Source organism: Poeciliopsis prolifica, unplaced genomic scaffold (assembly GCF_027474105.1).
Source record: "Poeciliopsis prolifica strain line A6 unplaced genomic scaffold, Auburn_PproV2 SCAFFOLD039, whole genome shotgun sequence".
Lineage (NCBI taxonomy): Eukaryota > Metazoa > Chordata > Actinopteri > Cyprinodontiformes > Poeciliidae > Poeciliopsis > Poeciliopsis prolifica.
The window spans coordinates 3,663,503-3,685,889 of NW_026562414.1; the positions used below are offsets into that span (position 1 = coordinate 3,663,503).

Genomic DNA, 22,387 nt, shown 5'->3' on the forward strand with positions numbered 1-22,387 from the left:
CTCTGAGGCTGAACTTGCAGTTTCCTGAGATAATATATTAGCATTTCAATTATTCTGTGGTCTTTCTATAATGTTTGAAAACTTGTTGAATGTCCTGGAAAAGCCTCAGATTATTAAAATTCAAGAAATGAATGAATTTGTAAGATCTGCCAAACCTGATTGACAGCCAGCATCTCTTTAAGGTTTGAGTGACTCAGATCTTTTCTGCAAACTGATTCTTGCTGCAGGTATTCCTGGATCGTTTTCACTTTTTCACATTTTTCTTCAAAATTATAGCCGCTCTGAAGCTCATCTTGCAAAACTCTGAAATAAAAGAAGAGAACATAGACTTTAGAGGCAAACTGTCAATCACTGTCTTTAAGACTCCATTTAAATCCAGATAGGGAAAAAAGTTCAATTGTAAAAAATTGAAAATTCATTGTCCAGTTTTGGAAAAAAATTAAGACTCAATTGAAAACCTCCTGGTTATTCCACCAAATATGGATTTCTGAACTCGCTGAGTTAAAACATTAGTATCGTTGTTTCTAAATGAATAAGAACAATGTTCATTTTACTCAAACATACATCTTTAAAAAGTAAAATTACAGAAACTGATCATTTTAAGTGGTGTCTCAATTTTTTCCAGAGCTCTGGGGATTATTTAAAGAATTGTAGTGTTAAAGTTAAAGTAGTGATGCTTCTTTGTTTTTTATGCTTTTTATGCATCAAGATGTTGCATTTATGCCGATTCTTTCAGGTTGTGCAGTTTTATCTGCAGTAAATTTAGTTTTTCTGAGAATTTTCTAAGACTATGAAGACACAACACAACATTTCTTCTGTCTGATAAATGTAAGACCAGGAATTATTACATTTGTGACAAATTGAAGCTCTAATTGCACAGTAAATACACAAAACCTTACCATCTATTTTTGGTCTAATTTGTAGTGAAAATATCTTGGTTCACTTGAAATAAGACAAAACTCACTTACAAGTAGCTTTTCTGCAAGAAATAGGAGCTTGTTTTAAGTAAATAATTAAGTATAACGTTCCAGTTCCAATAACGTGGAAATGATTTGTTATAAGTGAAATAATCTGCCAATTGAACTAGTAACTTTTTCATGATTATTAAGGAATTATTTGCTGAAAACATGCTCCCGTAAATTGCTAAAAAGTTACTTTTAAGTTGGTTTGTCTTATTTCAAGTTTACTAAGATATTTGCATAAGAAACTAAACCAAACATTCTTGGTAAGATTTTGTGTTTTTGCAGTACTTAATGATTTCTTCTTATAAAAATTCTCATGCTATATTTCTTTGCTATTAATATTTTTTCTGAGTTCATTTTCTTTTGTGTTTTCTGGTAACTTATCCGTTTTTCAAAGCTAGTGCATTGTCTCATCTGCCTTACAGTTTGGATTCCAGATATCAATGATTACATGTTGTACATCAACTGTCTCACATGTTTTCATCTGTTGCCTTTGTAACGGTTTCTGCCCACAGCCTGCTGAGGGACTGAACTCTCTCCATCTCCTCGTTGTTGAGGGTTATGTTGCCACTCATCTCTTTAACGTCCACCAGTGACGGAGTCATGTCACTGAGATCCAGAAGAACCTGCTGGGAGTTTAAGACAAAGTACAAAGTTATAAAAATGATGCTTGTTTTTGTTTAGTTAAAGGTATGTAGAAGGAGAGTTCAAAACCTCCAGAGTGTCTGCATCACATGCGCCCCCACGCAGTTTAAAAACCAAGTTCTGCATCTGTTCCTCAAGTGCTTCCAGCTGAGCTTTAAATCGTCTCTCTCGCTCCAAATCGTCCTGAATACAATACGTCATGTTTAACAACCTCCAAGGTAAACAACCTGCTGTATGTGTCAAATTTAAAACATCTCACCTCCAGATTTCTCTTTTTTCCCACTATAGCTTGGTTCAGCAGCAGGACATCGCGACTCAACAACCTGGCTTCTGATTTGATTAAATTTGCAGATAAAGGTTCGACTCGTCCAACAAGAGCTTTGGATGCTGCCAGCACATCTCCTGCATCACTTTGCAGCTCATCAGCAGCATCCTGCAACCTCTAGATTGTGAGAAGAGGAGAAAAGCTGAGGAACAGGAGCAGGCTTTCATATGCAGTGTATTGCCACTTTCCACTTGTTTCATTCAAATAAATTGATTCTTTAGTCCTGTGGAAAAACGCAATTTATGCAGTTTCAACAAAATGCCTTTTCCGCTGTATTTTGGAAGAGAAAGGAACTAAGGAGGCATTATGAATGGAAACCAAAAAAATAAAAACATTTTCCTCTGGTCTAATGAGCAAAACAACACGTCATCAGGATGTTTTGCAACAGGTTAGAGAGGAGGTCAGGTGCATTGACTGGAAGCAGATCTTCAGTCATACTTCTCAACAGAAGTACATGCAACGTCATTCCTTTCCAAGAATAGGAGAGCAGGTATTGAGAAAAACATTTAATTAAATAGGGAACGTAATGGATGGACTCCCCGAACCTGCACCTGGAACAGATGAGTCAAGCAGGGAATCTAATGATTCTGAAAAAAAAAAAAGAAAAGAGAGAAAAAAAAAGAAATGCATTTAGAGGCTGAAAAACAGGGTTTGTGAACCTGGTTAAACTCCAGCACTTAAGCTCAGGATTTCAGTGCTTTATTGTGTATTTTCTTGCCAATTCTAAGCAGAAATAATAAACCTGGATAGAAATGCACTTTAGGTTAACGTACCAGAGGATAATTAATATCAGGACCAAGTACAGTTTTGTTCTGTGTGAACTTATGGCTACAATAATAAATCAAATGTATCTTTAAGGAGACTGCCAGTGTGCAACTTCCATTTCAAAGGAGACCTATTGTGTAAATTTCCCTTTTTGCATGTTTTCTTTCTTCCATTTGGCTTTCAACTGCTTCTATAAACAGCTCCAGCGCTTTAAAAAAAAAACCTGTTGAGTTTTGTTGGTTAATGTTGGTTGGTGTCTGAAAAATGAGCTGTCTGCCCCGTTACCCAGCAACGCAAACTGAGCTCCAGCTGCACAACGGCTGCTGAAAAAGACAAGTGACTTACTTGTTGTTGACTCACCATCCAGAAACCACTTGCTGAATTTTCGTTGGTTGTGCTGGAGACTCTACAAATGCTTTTCAAAGATGTACTTTTGTATCATTGTGCATCTGTTTGCAGCCATTTTCAAGTGCGAGTGTGAACGTCAAGTTGGAGGCCAGAAGTAGCTTATTTTAACCCTTTCATCCATAGCGGTCATTACAGCTATTTTCTTGTGTTTTAAATATTATGTTATAAATGCACCCAGTGATTCATACAATACACTGCAAACAACTGCAAGATTTTTTTTTTGGTAACTCCAATGTGGCAGAACATCCGGTCTCTACTTCTACTCTTGTAGGGAAAAAAAATATTCACATCAAGTAACCCCTACAGACTAATACTGCTGATGTTTTTTCCAAATAAATTTGTATTTGGAGAGAATTACAACTGATCACTTAGGAAAAATAAAATCATCTTCCCCACCTTTTTTCTTATGCCTTGAAAAAATGAAAAACACTCTGGAAAAAAAAATCCTGACATAAAGCATCATAATTCATGCCCTTAAACAGCTCATTATAAAAGAAGTTCAAAACTAAAATCTCATTATCTAAGAATGATGATTTTATGGAAAATATTTGATGAACATGTTTGTGTAACAGGTCACCGGTCCTCACCTGTTCAAGGAAACATAATAGATCATCTTTAAGTCTGAATTTCCTAAATTATTGGCTTCTCCTCTTTCTTGATAATGACTTTGTTTCAGTTCTGGTTGGTGATAAAGTTGATGAGACTCTGACTCACCTTGAAGGAGCAGACTGTGGTTTCTGCGTCATTTCCAGGTGAAGAACTTGATAACTCCTCCCACTCATTCCTCAGGTGTTGCAAACGGAGAGAAAAGCGCTCAGACAGATTCGAGTATTCAAGCCAGAGGGAGAAAATGTCTTTGGTGGTTTTATGCTCCTCTTTTATATCTTGGAGTATTTTCTTCCACCTAATGAGGCAAACATAAAAATACTGAGTGTGTAATAATTATATTAAAAAAGATTACAAATGAGAAAAGAAAAGTTGATTTCAAGGCAAGTCCTTTGAGCAGAATAGGAACTGACTCTATTCTCAAAATAAAACCACTTCATTCTCATATTAATTCAACTTTAATCTTTAACAACTTTATTCTTGAAATACTGGGACTTGATTCTAACATCACTGCGATTTTATTCTTGCACAATTTTATTCTTGTAACACGGGTTTTTCTCAAAATATTATGATTTTATACTCATATTATTGCAACTTTACTCTCATATTATTTTAACTATTCTTTTGTGACTCTGTTCTCAAAATAAAATGACTTTATTCTCATATTGTTTTGACTTTATTCTCATAATTGTATTACATTTTTTATTTTGTTAATATAATCTAAATACTCTGTTGTAATATCTGACATTTTTGTGAGACGATTTTAATTTATGTGTCATAATTTTGTCCAAACTGGGAAAGAAAATGTCTCCATCTGCATCAGCCAGTGAGACAAATTTGTATCACTCAGGGACGCAAAAGGCCCCCGAGCCACACTTTGGACACCCCTACATTATTTGGTAAAGTTTTAATTACCCATTTCGCTGCTCCTCTACTTCATCCCTAATGAGCTGCGCTGACGCATCATGCAGCGTCTCCATCAGCGTCCCGCAGGATTCGTCCACATCCATCCAAAGCTGCTCTCCGTCTTCCTCCGCCTTCACCTGGAGGTCCTGAACAAAATGAAAAACACTTTTTCCTTTTAACTCTCGCTCTCTGAAAGTGCATTTACTTCCCTAAAAAGCAATAAAAGAGTTGACAGCTTGAAGTCTGTGAATGCCCACAATCTCACTGAAGCTTTCACATCCGGACTCAGAGGCTTTTAACCGCAGTTACAGCTCGCTGTTCCACACAAACACTAAAGTTTTATGATGCCTTCTTTAATTGTAGCCACTCAGTGTTCTAGACTCTAGATCAACTTGTTTTAAAACTAATAAACTACCATAAATGATTCTGATGATAATATACATTTATGTTTGCTTTTGTAGCTTTAATGTGTTTATGGAGACCAGTTCATTTCTCACCTGCAGGCGGTCTGACTTTCCTTCAGCCTGCTGCAGGGAGAAGAGAGGCGTTCGCTGCTGCTGCTGCAGGGCACAGCGCACCCTTGTGGTCAACAAAGTAACTCCCCCCAGAGCTCTACGGAAACAACTCCACTTCTCCACCGACTGTTCGAGATCCGCTCTGAGATCTTCCATCTGAAGACGGAGCAGAAGCAACAAAAACAAAAACAATTTGGTTAATTTCACGTTCCATTCTTTATAGATGCTCCTGTAAGTTTAAAATGTAAAAACATGGGGAGGTTTTTGCAAAAGAAGATGTCAACATTATACTTTTTATGTTGAATGAAATAAAAATTAATTAAAAGTGTTTTTATCTTTAATTATTTCAGACACGAGGAGGTTGAACGATCAGCACAGGAACATAAGATGGTCATAAAATGATTTCACTGTGGACAGTTAAAGATGGATGGATGGATGGATGGATGGATGGATGGATGGATGGATGGATGGATGGATGGATGGATGGATGGATGGATGGATGGATGATGGATGGATGGATGGATGGATGGATGGATGGATGGATGGATGGATGGATGGATGGATGGATGGATGGATGGATGGAGTTTTTATGGACTCCAGACCACCAAACTTGTCCAAACATGCAGAATCTTTAAATCCATCAAGGCACCTTCTCAGTTAGTAAATCTGTGACCTTTGACCTTGAGGTTGTTTTACCTGCTGATGAAGATCAACACAGGTCCGCCTCACGCTCTCTACTTGGCTGGAGAAGATCTCATCCCACAGGAGCTTCCCTTCCTTCCCATAACACCTTCTTCTTCCTTCTCCCAGATCCTGCAGCTCTGCAGAAACCTGCTGGATTCTGGCAACTTCAGCCTGGAAAACACAAAGTCACAGCAGATAGAAAATCGTCCAGAGCGTCCAGATTTCCCTCTGTGTGATTCCCACCATCATACCTCCCACTCCAGCAGAGAGCAGCTAGCCAGGGTTTGACTGCAGGGCCGTTTCCACTGACTCATCCTCTTCTTCTGCTGCTCTGTCCATTCCTGCCGTTTCTGCAGACGTCTCTCTCGTTCTGCACAAGTGTGATGGATGTGTTCAACTTCATAAATCTGAGGAAAAGAAGAGGAATGGAGGCAATTCAAACGCAATCATTGGTTTCATGTTACTAAAGATGGACACGTGCATTTTGGACACATTATTTAACAATATTTTGAATGTATAAATTGATCAATTGTAGTACACAAGCTGACTTTAAACATTACATTTCCTCCATTTCTAAAACTTGAATAAAACTAGTTTGAACAGCAACACTTAAAATGTGACCTTTTATGCGTCCTTGACCAGGTAGGCACAGAACTTATAACAAGCTCTTATATCTTGCAGAAATTTTAGTTTTAAGTTAATTTTATCTTAACATTTTTATTACATTATTTAGACAAAGTCATTCTTATATAATGAGATTTTTGGTCCACTCCTTTCAGAATAAACTGTTTAAGGGCCTCTTTTCACTTCAAATCCAAAAAGTTGCTGCTGTAAACTCGACGTTTACATTCACACATGAAAATGGATGAAAACAGATGCGCAATTATGTAAACATACATCTTTGAAAAGCAGAAGTCGAGCCCCCTGCACAACCAAAAAGAATGGAGCAAGTGACTTCTGAATGTCACGTCAACAACAAAATACTTGTCTTTTCCAGGAGCCATTGTATGGCGGTAAAACCAGCTGACCAAATGTGCTGGAGCTTCGTTTTGGTTGCTAAGTAACTTAACAATTGGGATGTTTTCTTTAAACACACAGAAAAAAAAAAGAAACATGAACTTATTGTCGAAAAATGGTATTTAGAAGCAGTTGGAAGTACAAAGATGTGAAAAATGTGAGTTTTGCGTTTGACTCGGGTTCCACCGAGGCGCTGACCTGGCTGTCCAGCTCCCTCTGCAGGAGCAGCCACTGCTGCCTGACGCCGCCGAGGTTTTCTGCGAAGGTCGTGCATTCCAGGCGGCGAGCCGGGACGTCTGCTCCCGCCACTTTGGACCCAGGCTCGGACATAAAATCAAGGAGTTGCTCACAGTTGTCGACAGCTGTCCTTAACGCCTGGAAAATACCAGAAATGAGGAATTTATTTGTAATAAGGGTTAATTAGGTTTCTTTTTATTAACAGCTCTTAATTTTAAATCCACTTATTTTCTTCCTTTGATATTTTGTACAGAACAATATATTCAAATCATAATTTTACTGTACTTTGTCACACTGCAACAACAAAAGTTAATGTTTTTATGTAATGAACCAAGACAAAGCTACATTTAATTGTAAAGTAGAAGGAAAATTATTTTTTTTACAGATTAAGGCACAAAAAAATTTTAGTACACTCAAAATAAGATAAAATTAACTTAAAACTAAAATTTCTGCAAGATATAAGAGCTTGTTATAAGTAAATAATTTCTTAATATTGATGAAAAAGTATTTTCTCCATTATTTTAATAATTTTCCATTATAACTTGGGAAAATGTCTTGTTATAATTAAAATAATCTTCCAGCTTAACTAATTTTTTAATCAATATTAAGGAATTATTTACTTAAAACAAGCTCTTATATCTTTCATAAAATTTACTTTAAAGTTAGTTGTGTCTTATTTTAAGACATTTGCAAAAGAAACTAGACCAAAATATTTGGGAACATTTTGTGTTTTTGCAGTAAAAAATTAAAACCTGTGGAAAGCTTTGGTAAGATGAGAGCAAAAATCTTTTTCCACCTTCATTTTAATCGCTACGTCTGCAAAACAAAGGCTGCACAACATTTAGAAATCACTACCCCCATTTTGAAACATGGTGGTGTCAGTATCATGCTGGGGGAACCTTTTTCTTCAATAGAGGAAAAAAAAACTGTCTCCATTCTGTCTGAATAAAAATGAGAAACTCTGCAAAGAAAAGCAAACGCATGTGCTTGTTCTAAATGAAAACTAGCATTTTCTTCTTCGATTTCCAATTTCGACTTCCATTGATTCACTTCCTGCTAAAGAGCCCCCCCTGGTGGTTGAGGAAAAGTCTACAGAAAAGCCAAGGGGGAAAAGTAGCGGCTTATAGTCCGAAAAATACAGTAAGTTAGAATACGAACTAAGTATTTCAGGTTGGAAATCAACTTAAAACAGGAATCTAGACAAAAAAATCACCTTTAATTTAAATGTTATATAAATGAATGCATAAAACACACATGTTGTACCTGACATTGCTGCAGAATTTCAACCATCTCAGCTGCATTTTTAGCCGTCAGGACTCTCTTCTTCTCCCGGCTGAGCCGAGTTTCCGTTTCTTTCAGCCAGTTCTCCAGTTCATACAGCAGCTTCAGTGGTGGCTGTTCGTTCTCCAGGCGCTAACAAACATAATTCAACATAACAATAATTGATTTTCATTTCACATGAACATCTGCCCCTTTTAATGGTTGGTTTTATTGCTCTTAATCAAAGTAATTCTGTATGAAACAGCTGGTATTTATTAGGAGAACATCGTCAGTGTCCGTGTTATTAAATCTCTCTTCAGAAGATAAAATCTGCTGAAGTGGTTTTCAGATTGTAAGGATCCAACTGGGAGAAAAAATCTGGCAAAATCTGACTAATTAAAGCGAAGCCAGATATCTGGTTCCAGTCACCGGTGATGAATGGAGAGGAAAAATTAAGAGTGACCTTCCTGCTGATTCCTCCCCCCTCTGAAGGCATTTAAGTTTATACTCCCAGCAGCAGAGAGCGGTTCTCTGAGTCTAATTATTTCTGAAAACGAACAGAACTAACATGAAATCTGACACATTCTCAAACACCCTCAGCTGCTTCATATCTGTTGATGTTAGTTAAATTAAAACATTATTTTCCCTAAGTGCTGAACCTGAACCTGCAGCAGATGCTCCAGCATCTTGGAAAGGTCAGAGGTCAGCTGGCTGCAGCTGGCCTCCAGCTGTGGGATCTGACTTCTCAGTTTGGGACACCTGGCGTCCCTCAGGTGGACAAGCCCACTGGTCTCCTTGGAAGTGGCTGCCAGCTCCACGAAAACGTCCTGGGGAAAAGTTGACAACGTTGGAATAATTATAATTAATATGTTTGGAACATTATTTCGGGTTTTATTAAATTAAGGACAGCTGAAGGATTTTTGTTGACAGTAAATTGTACTTTACATCAAACCATGGTTTAAGCAAATCTCCCTGAAACAAAAGACCATGTGTTTCATTTTTAAGAGACAAGAGACTGCAACACGAATGAATGAATGAATGAATGAATCAATCAATCAATCAATGGCAGAATAAATCAATCAACGCTTTGGTTTTACTCTACTATGTTTCCTAACATGGGGATCTACATATTTTTTATTCAAATTTCAAATTTTATGAGAGTGAAATTTTCTGAGTTCTCAGTCATTCTGGATGAATGGATGGATGGATGGATGGATGGATGGATGGATGGATGGATGGATGGATGGATGGATGGATGGATGGATGGATGGATGGATGGATGGATGGATGGATGGATGGATGGATGGATGGATGGATGGATGGATGGATGGATGGATGGATGGATGGATGGATGGATGGATGGATGGATGGATGGATGGATGGATGATCAGAGCTCATGATACACACTTTACTTTTTTGTGAATTTAAAGAAAACTGTTAAAACAACTCGGATTTAAATATATCTTAAATAACAAAACCATGATAAACCAATAATAAACCCTTAATAAACTCTTAATAAACCAATAATAAACCCTTAATAAACTCTTAATAAACCAATAATAAACCCTTAATAAACTCTTAATAAACCCATAAAAAGCCACTGATGTCGGCATCATCCCTGCAGGCTGCGCCTCCTGCAGGTCATTTCTGATGAAGCAGATCAGCGCCTCACCAGCAGCTCCAGCAGTCGCCTTTGAACGGGTTCCTGACTCAGGTCTGAGGAAGTCTTCAGGTGTTCGCCGGCGGCCAGCAGACGCTCACCGACCGAAGCAACGCCTGCCAGGAATCTGTGGGGAGGACAGCCAGGACTGATAGATCAACCAGCGGGGCAGAACATGAAGGCCCCTTCACACACACCAAAGCCCAGCTTGGTGGATGTCCAAAGGCAAAAATGAAAATAAAAGATAAGCCTCCTTTTTATTTTTTCTTATATATACCTGTCTTCTCTTTTAACTCTTTCTCCGTCTGTTGTTCTGAATCCAGAAATGAGACGAACTGTATATTTATAAATTCCTCCCACTCAGATGAGAAAACTGGGATGTTATTTGACTCGACGTCTTTAAACTGCTTCAAAGTCAGAGACTGAACTGCTCCCAGTTCACTTGATTTATGGCCAATCAAAACTCTTTAAATTGTTAGTGTTTCGATGACTACACAAATCAAAAATCAATCAATCAAAACTTTTAAACATCTTCACTGAAAAGGTACACAAATGTTAGATTTATGGCATTAACTGAACTGATTACTTCTTCTTATTAAAATATGCATAAAATAAGACAAAAATATAACTTTCTTGTAGAAATTATGAGCAGAAACATTAAAAAAACGATGTGAAACATAAAATTTTAAATTTGTACCCCTTAAATTTTGGGGGGTTCATAAGTACAAAAAAGACCACTTTCTATTTATTTTATTTTTGAGCTTGTTTTATAAATTTAACAAACAAATTACATTTGGAGTCATATAATAGAGAGAAAGCCTACTGCAAAACTTTTTGTAAATATTTTTGCTGGATTCTCATGTAAAGTGAAGATGAAAATATTAATAAAAGACAACTAAAGCTTTAGATTATTTATTCCTGCAAAAGTAATCTGAAGTTTTATACATGAGGTGTTCAAAGTGCGGCCCGAGGGCCGTTTATGGCTCTTGTAATATGTTTTAGTGGCCGCATCTGCAGATCAAGAACAGTAAAAATTGTGAACTAATGTGTAACTTATTAAATAATACATTTACTTGTATTAGCATTGCTTTGTTTTTGCTTTCCAGACACACCAGTTCATCCTAATACAGCCATGCTTTTGGCTCCAACTTCTCAAATATATTGAACAAAATATAAAAAAAGATTCAACCCAAAAAGTCAGGAAGCTATATCTGCCACCTTGATTCTTTTGTGCAGTCAATATCTTGTTAATTTTAATTTTTGCAGGAAGTATTTTGATGCTCTATGGCAGTTGGTGCAACACCTAGTTTGGACTTCGCCCTGTCTCCAGAGAAGCAGGTTCAAACTAGTGATGTGGTTGTGTGTGTGCTGCCTTGCTGCTTGGATGACAGAGAAAAGTCAAAAGAAGAACTGTAGCCCGCCTGAGACGGGAGAAGCTACCGGTTACACAACTTTATTTTTTAAGGCAGAAGTCTGAGAATCTGATTCAGACATATCGTATTCTTCCTCTTTTCTACTTTGCTTTGAAGAAGGTGACGTGTTATGCTTCCTACAGGTTGGGATTGGTCTGTGTGCTGTACAAAACAAATCCAAGTGCAAAAATACTTTTCTGATCCCAAAGGGAAAATAAATGTTGCTGTAACTCATTTATCTAGATTCTTAGTTATTGAATATGGAAAAGGCTGTTCATAACATGTTCAAAATATTTTCATTTACATGTTTTGCACAAAATTATTATTAGATAATGAGATTTTAGTTTCAAAACGAGCTGTTTTAGGGCCTCCTGTCACTTTAAATCTAAATACGTTGCTGCTGTTAACGCTCCCGAAGCGAATGTTTGCACTCGCATGTGAAAATGCGCAACTGTGCATCTTCGAAAAGCAGAAGTGGAGCCTCCCGCACAACCAGCAAGAATGCAGCAAGTGGTTTCTGGATGGAAAGTCAACAACAAGACCTTTGTCTTGTAGAGTACATTTAGCGGTAAAACCAGCTGACCAAATGTGTAAAAAACTCTGCCTGGGTTGCTAGGTAACGAGCTGAAACTCTGCTGTGGTTGCTAGGTAACAGATTCTGTTGACACCAAAAAAAATAAAAATAAAGCATTATTAGGTAGATTGTTATTCTTCTTTATATTTTTTAAAATATATTTTTCCACTATTATAACTTATAATATGGGGGAAATGTCCTGTTCCATTAGCAGATTCTTTCACTTACAGCAAATACATTTTTTAAATTATTAATATTCAGACATTTTTCACTTAAAATAAGTTTCTGTTGTGCTGTGATGGTACAGAGTTTAAGCACAACCCACATATGAAGGCCTTGGTCCTTGACGCGGCTGTAGCGAGTTCGATTCCCGGTCTGCCAACCTTTGCCACATGTCTTCCCCTTCTCTCTCTCTCACTTTCCTGTCAATTACTTGCTTTATTGGCCACTAGAGCTAATAAAACCTTTTTAAAAACAGTTCCTTTATGTTGCTGAAAAGCTATTTGTCAGTTAGTTTTGTACTAAGATATAAATAATCAAAACTACTTGGTAATATTTTGTGTTTTTGCAGTGTGACTCTAAATAAAACTGCTCATCTGGTTATTTCAGTTCGTCAAGAGCTCAAGCCATCATGATTCTGCTCTTCTGCTTCTTGTACGAAACATGTTTTCTCCTGAGTAGTGCTTCCGATTGGTGCATCTTGCCCACCTGGCTCTGCTTTCCTGGATGTTTCTTAGGCGGAGGATTTGTTGCTCCGTACGCCTGTAGGCGCCTTTCCATCGCAGCTCCAGAGCGCCCCCTTCCTGTACAACCGAGGCACCGAACCACGGCTCTGCCTGCAGCACCAGCCTGTGATCCAAAAACGACCCCAACACGGAGCGGCTCTCCTCCAGCCGGGTCAGAGTCCGCTGGGAGTCAAGCAGAACCAGTTTCACGCAAAACTACTGATTACTTTTTTCAAAACTCAGAAGACATAACTTTATTTTTATGAAAACATGGTGTATAAATAAAAATAATTAACATAGTATAGTTAAATTTCAGCAGAAAAATACATAACTTATACATTACAGTAAATAAAATGTACAATGACAAAATGTATGTTTCCAAAAGAAATCTGATGAATTAAAACTAATTTCTATGTCTAGAGTGGTAAATACATGACAACAAAACAACATGTCCAAGACTGTACTTTGGTAAATATTCATAATTTTGAGAATTGTTTTACTATTTTATAAGAATTTTTTCCCATTTGTTTGAAAACAGTGTTTGTGTTTTTTTTCTTAAACTTAAAATCCCACTGTCCTTTTTAAATTTTAATTATCTTGCATTATTTGTTAATGCAACATGTTTTTTGCGCCCTTTTCTCCTTTGATAGTTTTCTTCAAATCTCAGTGGGATTTTTCTTTTTCCCCCCTCACAGATCTGTATTTCCTGTTTGTTTGTGGTTCTGTTTAGTTGGGGAAAAAGGAGTAACTATGCAACCTGAGAGAAGAAATGAGGATAAACTGTGTGAAGTTTTCGCTGGACTTACCTTGCAGGCATGTAGCCTCCGCTCCACCGTCTCCTCCTCATCGTCTCCCTCTGGTTCTCCAGCGCTAAAAAAAGCTTCAGACTCATCCAACACGCTGCTAAGTTGACCGTAAAGTTGCTCCCAGTGGGTCCAATCCTATAGCAAAGGCAAACATAAAATCCATATGTTTCAGTAAAACCCCAGAACAGATTTTTAGACACAACAAAGATGCGTGTTTATGTGTGCAGAAGCTCAAATGGCCTTCAGCAAACAAACATTACAAACCCGAAGCCTCTTCTGAGAAGCCACTTCTTCTTCCAGAACTTGTTGCTGCAGAGCTTTGGCCCTGACTTCCAGATGTGCCCATTCATCCTGTTTGCTGCTAAGTGCATTAGGTTCATGCTGGAAAAGGTACTGAAGAAAAGACAGCTGGGATCCGAGGACCTGGAGGAGTTTCTGCATAATGAATCCAGATTTGTGACAAAACTGAATTAAACAGTAAATAATTCAACAAACAAGACGTTTGGAGGTCCTGAATCATAAACTCTTGGAGATTGGATTCACTTTGTGGGAAAAGTGGAGTTTCTAACTTAAATCTGGGCTTTGCCTGATTTAAGTTAGGTATAATCAGATACCTTGTGTCTGCAGAGATCAGCTTGAAGTTTGCTGCGGCTGGGAATAAGGCTCGTCCGCTTTTCTGTTAAACTCTCCTCACACCGTTTCAAGAGGCGAGAAATCCCCTGAAGCAAGCATTGGGAGGCGTGTTGCAGTTCCTCTTTTCCGCCCGGCTCACACTGGGACGATACACAGAACCAGAGTTTGGTGAGAATATTTATGGATTGAACTTTCAGAAAAACGGGGGGGAAAATAATGTAAATGTCAAGAAAATGTTTGCAATTTTGTTGCAAAACTTTTAAAAATGTTAAAACTTTTTCAGAAAGCTAAATTGGAGCGGTTGTTACCTCCAAGCTGAGCGGACCTTTCAGGTTTGGGAAGGTCTCACAAAGTCCCGGGTCAAACGGATCCAGGAGACGAGGCTGGCAGGAGGGAAGAGACTACAATACGGAGAGAAAGACAATGATTTTCATCAAGTTCTTCACAGCAAACTCTGAATTTAATCGTTAATTTCATCATTAAACATTTACTGGTGGGTTAATTGACAAAATTTTCTTACAGAGTTTTATTATTTCAGCTTAAACTACATGAATATTGTGTATTTGTGTGAAAGTCGAGGGGCGGGGCCACATGCAGCCCGCCATAAAATTTTTTTTTTTTAAACTGTAAACGTAAAAATAAATGTAAAGCATTTTTACCAAGAACACTAAAAGTGTAAGGAATAGTCTTTCTTTTTAAATTGCTATTTTTATGTCTTTCGGTTGCAAATTAGTATGCTATCTTTGGAAATAACTTTCTACTACAAATGATATGTTCTATTGAAAAATTATGTTTAATTCCTTTTGTGTAAAAAAAAGTACTTTTAAAACACAAAAATGCTCTTCTTTCTTTAAAAACCCCCAACAATTGTATAAGCTGATTTGTTTTTTCATGTAGCTTTTGTGGCTCTGAATAGATGCTGGACCAAAGGAAAAAATGTCTCCAGCAACATTTTTGCCAGTGTTTCTCTGAGAAGTCGCTCATGTATTGAGCTTAGCAGACAGAAGTTCTCAAAAGATGTTTGCTAATTGCTGCTGGCTAGTCTGAAGGAGCCGAGTGGGGCGGAAGCTTGGAAACTGAAAAGCAGGTGTTTTCCTGGATGCCATGGAGATTAAAAAATTTCTCAAACATGCATGAACGAATCAAGGCAAAAAAATCCAGGGATATTTTGAATAGGGGAATCACATTACAACATATTTTTACAAAATACTGCCCCCTTTAAAAGACGGTCTCTGTTTTTTGCATTTAAAGAGAAATTTTCTATACATCTGGAAAAGCTTGGCATTGATTTGCAATACATCAAACCTGATGTTGGCTTTGCAGCCCTGAGCGTTCAAGCAGCCGATTGTGGGAGGAGGTGAGGAGAAGCTGGACCGTCTGGACAGAATCGTCCAGCGACGCCAAACAGCTGTGAGCGTCTGATTCTCCCATCAGCACAGCGGGTTTGATCTGCGCTTCCACTTCACCCAGCAGCTCAGCGAACGGCTCCAACTGGGCCCATAAACTCTGAAACAAACACACAGGAAAACAGAAGAACCCTGAAATGTAGTGGGAAGTAACTGCTTTACTCAATTACATTTACTTTAGCAGCCTTTTTACTTTTACTCGAGTAATTTCATAATGAAGTATTGCTACTGTTACTTTAGTAAAATTTCTGTATTATCTACAAAAAAAAAATCACCACAAACTTAATGTTTTTGTTACTTTCATAATTATTTCTTTTTTTTTTTAAAGAGATTCATTTGGATTTTTCTTGTCTAATGTTATTTTCTGTCATTTTGGTCCTTAAATACCAAAGTTTCTGCTTTACTTTAAATTTTTATCCATCTGATTATGGTACGTAGATTTTCAATATTAAATGATAATCCGATCAGTTACTCAGCACTTCAGTGAACATTTTGAAAAACACTTTTTTACTCTTCCTTGAGTAATTTTATTATGAAGTATCTCTTCAAAAACAAAAATGTTTAACCAAAAATTCAAAAGAAACCTTCAGTTTTTGTTAAAGTTTCATAAGTTTTATATTTACAGAAAATTATTTGGAAAAAAATAATTTTGTCTGATTTTGTTACTTTTATGAATTATTGTCATTTTACCAAAATTTTAACTTAACCTTTAATTCTGGTCCATCTCATTATGCAGTTTTCAAATGTTAAATTATAATTTGTTCCAGTTACTCTGTACTTTTTACCAAATACTTTTTAACTTTTATTTTTACTAGATTAAAAGTATGTTGAAGTTGTGCTACTCTTACAGTTTCCCCCACCTCTGTGTTGCGCTAAGCTGTAATTTCAGGTTTGCTGATAATATTGTAACTTAAGCAGTTTGACGGTGCTCAGCCACCTCCAGCTGCAGCAGCCTCAGCCGAGGATCCGCCGCTGCAGGTTCATCAGGGGTCAGCAGGTCGGCCGATGAGTCGAGACACGTTACGACGCTCTGCACGGCCTCGCCGAACTTCTTCTTCGCTCCTGGATGAGAAGAACCCGAGGCCTTCACCTGGGGATTACCGAAGGTAGTTATTCTTTGTCCATGTTACGAACGTAAACTTCTGCTTTTTATTGAGATTTTATAAAATAAAATTATACAAAATAGAGCAAAACCACTAAGTGAAAAGAAAAGCATCACAAGCATCTTGAATGTTTTACAAATCAAACTGTTCTGGTTCTAGTTTTCTTTATTTTAACTCTCTTTTTATCACTTCAACACAAAATGTTATCAAGTATTTTTGGTCTAATTTGCAGTGAAAATATCTCAGTTCACTTGAAATAAGACAAAACTAACTTACAAGAAGCTTTCAGCAAAATATAGGAGCTTGTTTTCAGTAAATAAGTAAGTATAACGTACTAGTTCCGCTGGCAGATTATTTCACTTATAACAAGACATTTTTCTCATAAGTGTTATAAGTGAAATAACCACCAATATTCAATAATTATTGACCTAAAACAAGATTCTATAATATAACATGTATTATATATAATATATAATTTGGCACATGTGACTCATGGCATTCAGTACAAACTCATAGAAAACAGGTCACTCTTTGTCAGCTACGTAGAAGTAACCAAAATTTGATTGAAAAAGTGAAGTAATTATAAAAAAATTATTTCTTTGTCATCTTGTTAGATTAAATCTTACTTATTGGACATAATCAACACAATTTGTCAAAATGACCAGGTTGAGAATTGGATTGCTTTCAGATTACTCTTTGTACCTCGTGTAACGTTTGTCTCAGCTTAACGTTTGTGTCTTTTATTTGCTGAAGAACCGATGAAACAGATGCTGCAGACATGGGCTCTTCTCCTGGAACCTGAACAAAAACAAAGAAGAAGAAGAATCTCCATTTTAGACCAGGAATCAATTTATGCTTTGAAATATATTCACTCTCCTCTTTCTTTAACGCTTTAAACCCTGCTTTATTTAAAATTAACAACTTAAATTTGTAGCTAACTTGAAAACTTAAAGACCTGAGTAGATGGAGAACATCTATTCACTTCGGTGTTTTGTCACACCATCTTTATTTTCCATGTATTTTCTAACCGTTTTCTTTTTTCCTCTGTCTTGAGTGCCGATCATGTTTTGCTTCTCCTCCAAAACTTTCCTCAGAGCGCTCACTTTTTTCCCAATATGGGAGCAAATATGAGTCCAGTGCTGATTTTCTACATCATCATCATCATCATCAGGAGAGCTGAGGGACAGAAAGAGGACGGATGAACTGTAGGTTTGAACAAACTGAAGTATAAAAACATTTTTTCTTCTCGTTTGCAGTTTGTTACCCAAATGATGCTTCAGTTTCCTGAGATTCTGAACTTGGACTGACTTGTTTTTGCTCCTTCTGTTTGTTTAACACTCCCTAAAGATTAAAGAGGAAAACAGCCAAATTTGATGGATGATGGTTTAAAAAATTAGCATCATTTTTAATTTCCATTATTCTTGGACACTCACCAGGTGTGAAAGGACGGCCGAGGACGAAGACAGACGTTTATCTTCCTCCTCTCTCAGCTCGTCTGAGGCTTTTTTAGAGCAAAAAGGAGTTATGGGTCTTGAAGGAATCAGCCTGGTGTCTCCCACAGCAGCTTCCATCAAACACGATGGATCAACGTCGGCCATTTTCTGCTCTGAGGATCCTGTAACGTGTTCGTCTTTTACGTCATCCTCTACTTCTTCAAAGTCCAGTTTTGGAGATGCGGGTCCAAAACTGTCATCGAGTCCAGATTTCACATGTAAAACACTGATTCCAGGTTCGTCTGAACTGTTTTCAGCCTGATAAGATGCACTCTGCTCCTCCTGAAAGACAAATTAATCACTTTAATCTCACATGTTATTGTTTTTGTTCAGAATAAATCCTCATATCCTTATGTTTCTAATATTTTTACCATGTCCTCCCTTCGTTCATCTGGAAGATTAAGCGTCTCCTCCAGGTCCTGGTGAGTTTGTGAAAATAGAAATGCAAATAAAATCCACACCCACACATTTATTCAAACGTGACCTTCTCGTTTTGAGTGTGTGGATGAAAGGAAGCGTTTCAAGCAGCTGCTCTCGACAGTGGAGGAGCGGGTTTCCAAGGAGAAACCAAAACCTGTCCGCTGCAGCTTCACTTCATGCAAAAATGGGTTAATTTAATTAGTAGCAAAGGATCCATGCATGAATTTTATTTGTAAATCATTAAAAGGAAGCTTAATAAATATAAAAAGCATTTTTATTCTTCTTCAGAATAAAAAATTGTGCGTTTTGTAAATAATAGGAGTTGTAAAGATTTTCTGAATGGAGCCCAAGAGAGAGTTATATGGAAAAGGATTAGGGCCACTGAAAAAAAAGAAAAGATTCTGTCTTTATTCTGACTTTTATCGCGGAATTCTGAGATTAGAGACAGAATTCTGAGATTAAAGACAGAATTCTGAGATTAAAGACAGAATTCTTACTTCTGAGATTAAAGTCAGAATTCTGAGATTAAAGACAGAATTCTGAGATTAAAGTCAGAATTCTGAGATTAAAGTCAGAATTCTGAGATTAAAGACAGAATTCTGAGATTAAAGACAGAATTCTGAGATTAAAGACAGAATTCTTACTTCTGAGATTAAAGTCAGAATTCTGAGATTAAAGTCAGAATTCTGAGATTAAAGACAGAATTTTGAGATTAAAGACAGAATTCTTACTTCTGAGAATAAAGTCAGAATTCTGAGATTAAAGACAGAATTCTGAGATTAAAGACAGAATTCTTACTTCTGAGAATAAAGTCAGAATTCTGAGATTAAAGACAGAATTCTGAGATTAAAGTCAGAATTCTGAGATTACCCAGCCAGCACGCATGAGTGGGCCCCACTTGTGTTTGATGTGGGCTACATGGGTAATGAGTGGGCATGGGTTTTATCTGGGCAAACTGCATGGGACACATATGGTTAACTTAAATGAGACCCATATGGGCCAGCCCATATGGGCTAAATGCATGGGCCCTATTCAGCAACTAGGTGGGCTATCTGGGAATGGGATAGTACTGGGCAACACTATATGGGGCCCATGTGGTTTCAGTATCATGGGCCCAACATGGGAAGCCCATGTGGGCAGACCACATTGAACCCACATGACATCAGCATGGGCTGACCATATATGGGTTAGACCTGGGTGTGGATATGTAGGCCCCAGTCCTTTTTTAAGTGGGCTATCTGGGAATGGGATAGAAACGGGCAACACTATATGGGGCCTATGTGGTTTCAGTATCATGGGCCCAACATGGGAAGCCAATGTGGGCAGACCACATTGAACCCACATGACATCAGCATGGGCTGACCTTATATGGGTTAGACCTGGGTGTGGATATGGAGGCCCCAGTCCTTTTTTAAGTGGGCTATCTGGGAATGGGATAGTACTGGGCAACAGTATGTGGGGCCCATGTGGTTCTAGTATCATGGGCCCAACATGGGAAGCCCATGTGGGCTGACCACATTGAACCCACATGACATCAGCATGGGCTGACCATATATGGGTTAGACCTGGGTGTGGATATGTGGGCCCCAGTCCTTTTTTAAGTGGGCTATCTGGGAATGGGATAGTACTGGGCAACAGTATGTGGGGCCCATGTGGTTCTAGTATCATGGGCCCAACATGGGAAGCCCATGTGGGCTGACCACATTGAACCCACATGACATCAGCATGGGCTGACCATATATGGGTTAGACCTGGGTGTGGATATGTAGGCCCCAGTCCTTTTTTAAGTGGGCTATCTGGGAATGGGATAGTACTGGGCAACAGTATGTGGGGCCCATGTGGTTCTAGTATCATGGGCCCAACATGGGAAGCCCATGTGGGCTGACCACATTGAACCCACATGACATCAGCATGGGCTGACCATATATGGGTTAGACCTGGGTGTGGATATGTGGGCCCCAGTCCTTTTTTAAGTGGGCTATCTGGGAATGGGATAGTACTGGGCAACAGTATGTGGGGCCCATGTGGTTCTAGTATCATGGGCCCAACATGGGAAGCCCATGTGGGCTGACCACATTGAACCCACATGACATCAGCATGGGCTGACCATATATGGGTTAGACCTGGGTGTGGATATGTAGGCCCCAGTCCTTTTTTAAGTGGGCTATCTGGGAATGGGATAGTACTGGGCAAACACTATATGGGGCCCATGTGGTTCTAGTATCATGGGCCCAACATGGGAAGCCCATGTGGGCTGACCACATTGAACCCACATGACATCAGCATGGGCTGACCATATATGGGTTAGACCTGGGTGTGGATATGTGGGCCCCAGTCCTTTTTTAAGTGGGCTATCTGGGAATGGGATAGTACTGGGCAACAGTATGTGGGGCCCATGTGGTTCTAGTATCATGGGCCCAACATGGGAAGCCCATGTGGGCTGACCACATTGAACCCACATGACATCAGCATGGGCTGACCATATATGGGTTAGACCTGGGTGTGGATATGTAGGCCCCAGTCCTTTTTTAAGTGGGCTATCTGGGAATGGGATAGTACTGGGCAACAGTATGTGGGGCCCATGTGGTTCTAGTATCATGGGCCCAACATGGGAAGCCCATGTGGGCTGACCACATTGAACCCACATGACATCAGCATGGGCTGACCATATATGGGTTAGACCTGGGTGTGGATATGTAGGCCCCAGTCCTTTTTTAAGTGGGCTATCTGGGAATGGGATAGTACTGGGCAACAGTATGTGGGGCCCATGTGGTTCTAGTATCATGGGCCCAACATGGGAAGCCCATGTGGGCTGACCACATTGAACCCACATGACATCAGCATGGGCTGACCATATATGGGTTAGACCTGGGTGTGGATATGTAGGCCCCAGTCCTTTTTTAAGTGGGCTATCTGGGAATGGGATAGTACTGGGCAACAGTATATGGGGCCCATGTGGTTTCAGTATCATGGGCCCAACATGGGAAGCCCATGTGGGCAGACCACATTGAACCCACATGACATCAGCATGGGCTGACCATATATGGGTTAGACCTGGGTGTGGATATGTAGGCCCAGTCCTTTTTTAAGTGGGCTAACTGGGAATGGGATAGAACTGGGCAAAACTATGGGGCCCATGTGGTTTCAGTATCATGGGCCCAACATGGGGAGACCCATGTGGGCTGACCACACTGAACCCACATGACATGAGCATGGGCTCATGTCATGGGCCCAACATGGGGAGACCATGTGGGCTGACCACACTGAACCCACTGTGGGTTCAGTGTGGTCAGTACATATCCACGCCCAGGTTGGACCTGGGTGTGGATATGTAGACCCCAGTCCTTTTTTAAGTGGGCTAAATGAGACAAAATTGTAGAACAATTTGTACAGGGGTTGGACAATGAAACTGAAACACCTCTCATTTTACTGTGGGAGGTTTCATGCCTGAATTGGACTAGCCTGGTGGCCAATCTTCATGAATTGCACATTGCAACAGTAAGAGCAGAGTGTGAAGGTCCAATTAGCAGGGTAAGAGCACAGTTTTGCTCAAAATATTGCAATGCACATAACATTATTTGGGACATACTGGAGTTCAAAAGAGGGCAAATTGTTCACCAAGACAGCAAGTCTTTGTGATTATCAAGAGCCACAGTATCCAGGGTAATGTCAGCATACCACCAAGAATGACGAACCACATCTAACAGGATTAACTGTGGATGCAAGACGAAGCTGTCTTAAAGAGATGTTTGGGTGCTAACCCGGATTGTATCCCAAAAACATAAAACCACGGTGCCCAAATCACGGTAGAATTAAATGTGCACC

The 22,387-nt window shown here is 38.8% G+C and overlaps 1 protein-coding gene across 1 annotated transcript in view; it reads right to left on the reverse strand.

Moving 5' to 3' along the window:
- LOC129375380 (nesprin-2-like) overlaps window positions 1-22,387 on the reverse strand; it is a 110,245-nt gene that overhangs the window by 31,506 nt on the left and 56,352 nt on the right. Inside the window, exons 66-90 of the mRNA XM_055054413.1 lie at window positions 18,514-18,561; window positions 18,083-18,424; window positions 17,914-17,990; window positions 17,678-17,825; window positions 17,352-17,447; window positions 16,484-16,636; window positions 15,446-15,646; window positions 14,449-14,541; window positions 14,122-14,280; window positions 13,772-13,942; window positions 13,508-13,642; window positions 12,685-12,884; window positions 10,003-10,117; window positions 8,996-9,157; window positions 8,334-8,483; window positions 7,032-7,208; window positions 6,068-6,223; window positions 5,829-5,987; window positions 5,115-5,288; window positions 4,627-4,763; window positions 3,820-4,009; window positions 1,867-2,049; window positions 1,677-1,790; window positions 1,437-1,591; window positions 156-303 (exon numbers count right to left, since the gene is read on the reverse strand). Of these exons, the coding sequence (XP_054910388.1) occupies window positions 156-303; window positions 1,437-1,591; window positions 1,677-1,790; window positions 1,867-2,049; window positions 3,820-4,009; window positions 4,627-4,763; window positions 5,115-5,288; window positions 5,829-5,987; window positions 6,068-6,223; window positions 7,032-7,208; window positions 8,334-8,483; window positions 8,996-9,157; window positions 10,003-10,117; window positions 12,685-12,884; window positions 13,508-13,642; window positions 13,772-13,942; window positions 14,122-14,280; window positions 14,449-14,541; window positions 15,446-15,646; window positions 16,484-16,636; window positions 17,352-17,447; window positions 17,678-17,825; window positions 17,914-17,990; window positions 18,083-18,424; window positions 18,514-18,561 (3,843 nt within the window). The remainder of the gene's footprint in view (window positions 1-155; window positions 304-1,436; window positions 1,592-1,676; window positions 1,791-1,866; window positions 2,050-3,819; window positions 4,010-4,626; window positions 4,764-5,114; window positions 5,289-5,828; window positions 5,988-6,067; window positions 6,224-7,031; window positions 7,209-8,333; window positions 8,484-8,995; window positions 9,158-10,002; window positions 10,118-12,684; window positions 12,885-13,507; window positions 13,643-13,771; window positions 13,943-14,121; window positions 14,281-14,448; window positions 14,542-15,445; window positions 15,647-16,483; window positions 16,637-17,351; window positions 17,448-17,677; window positions 17,826-17,913; window positions 17,991-18,082; window positions 18,425-18,513; window positions 18,562-22,387) is intronic.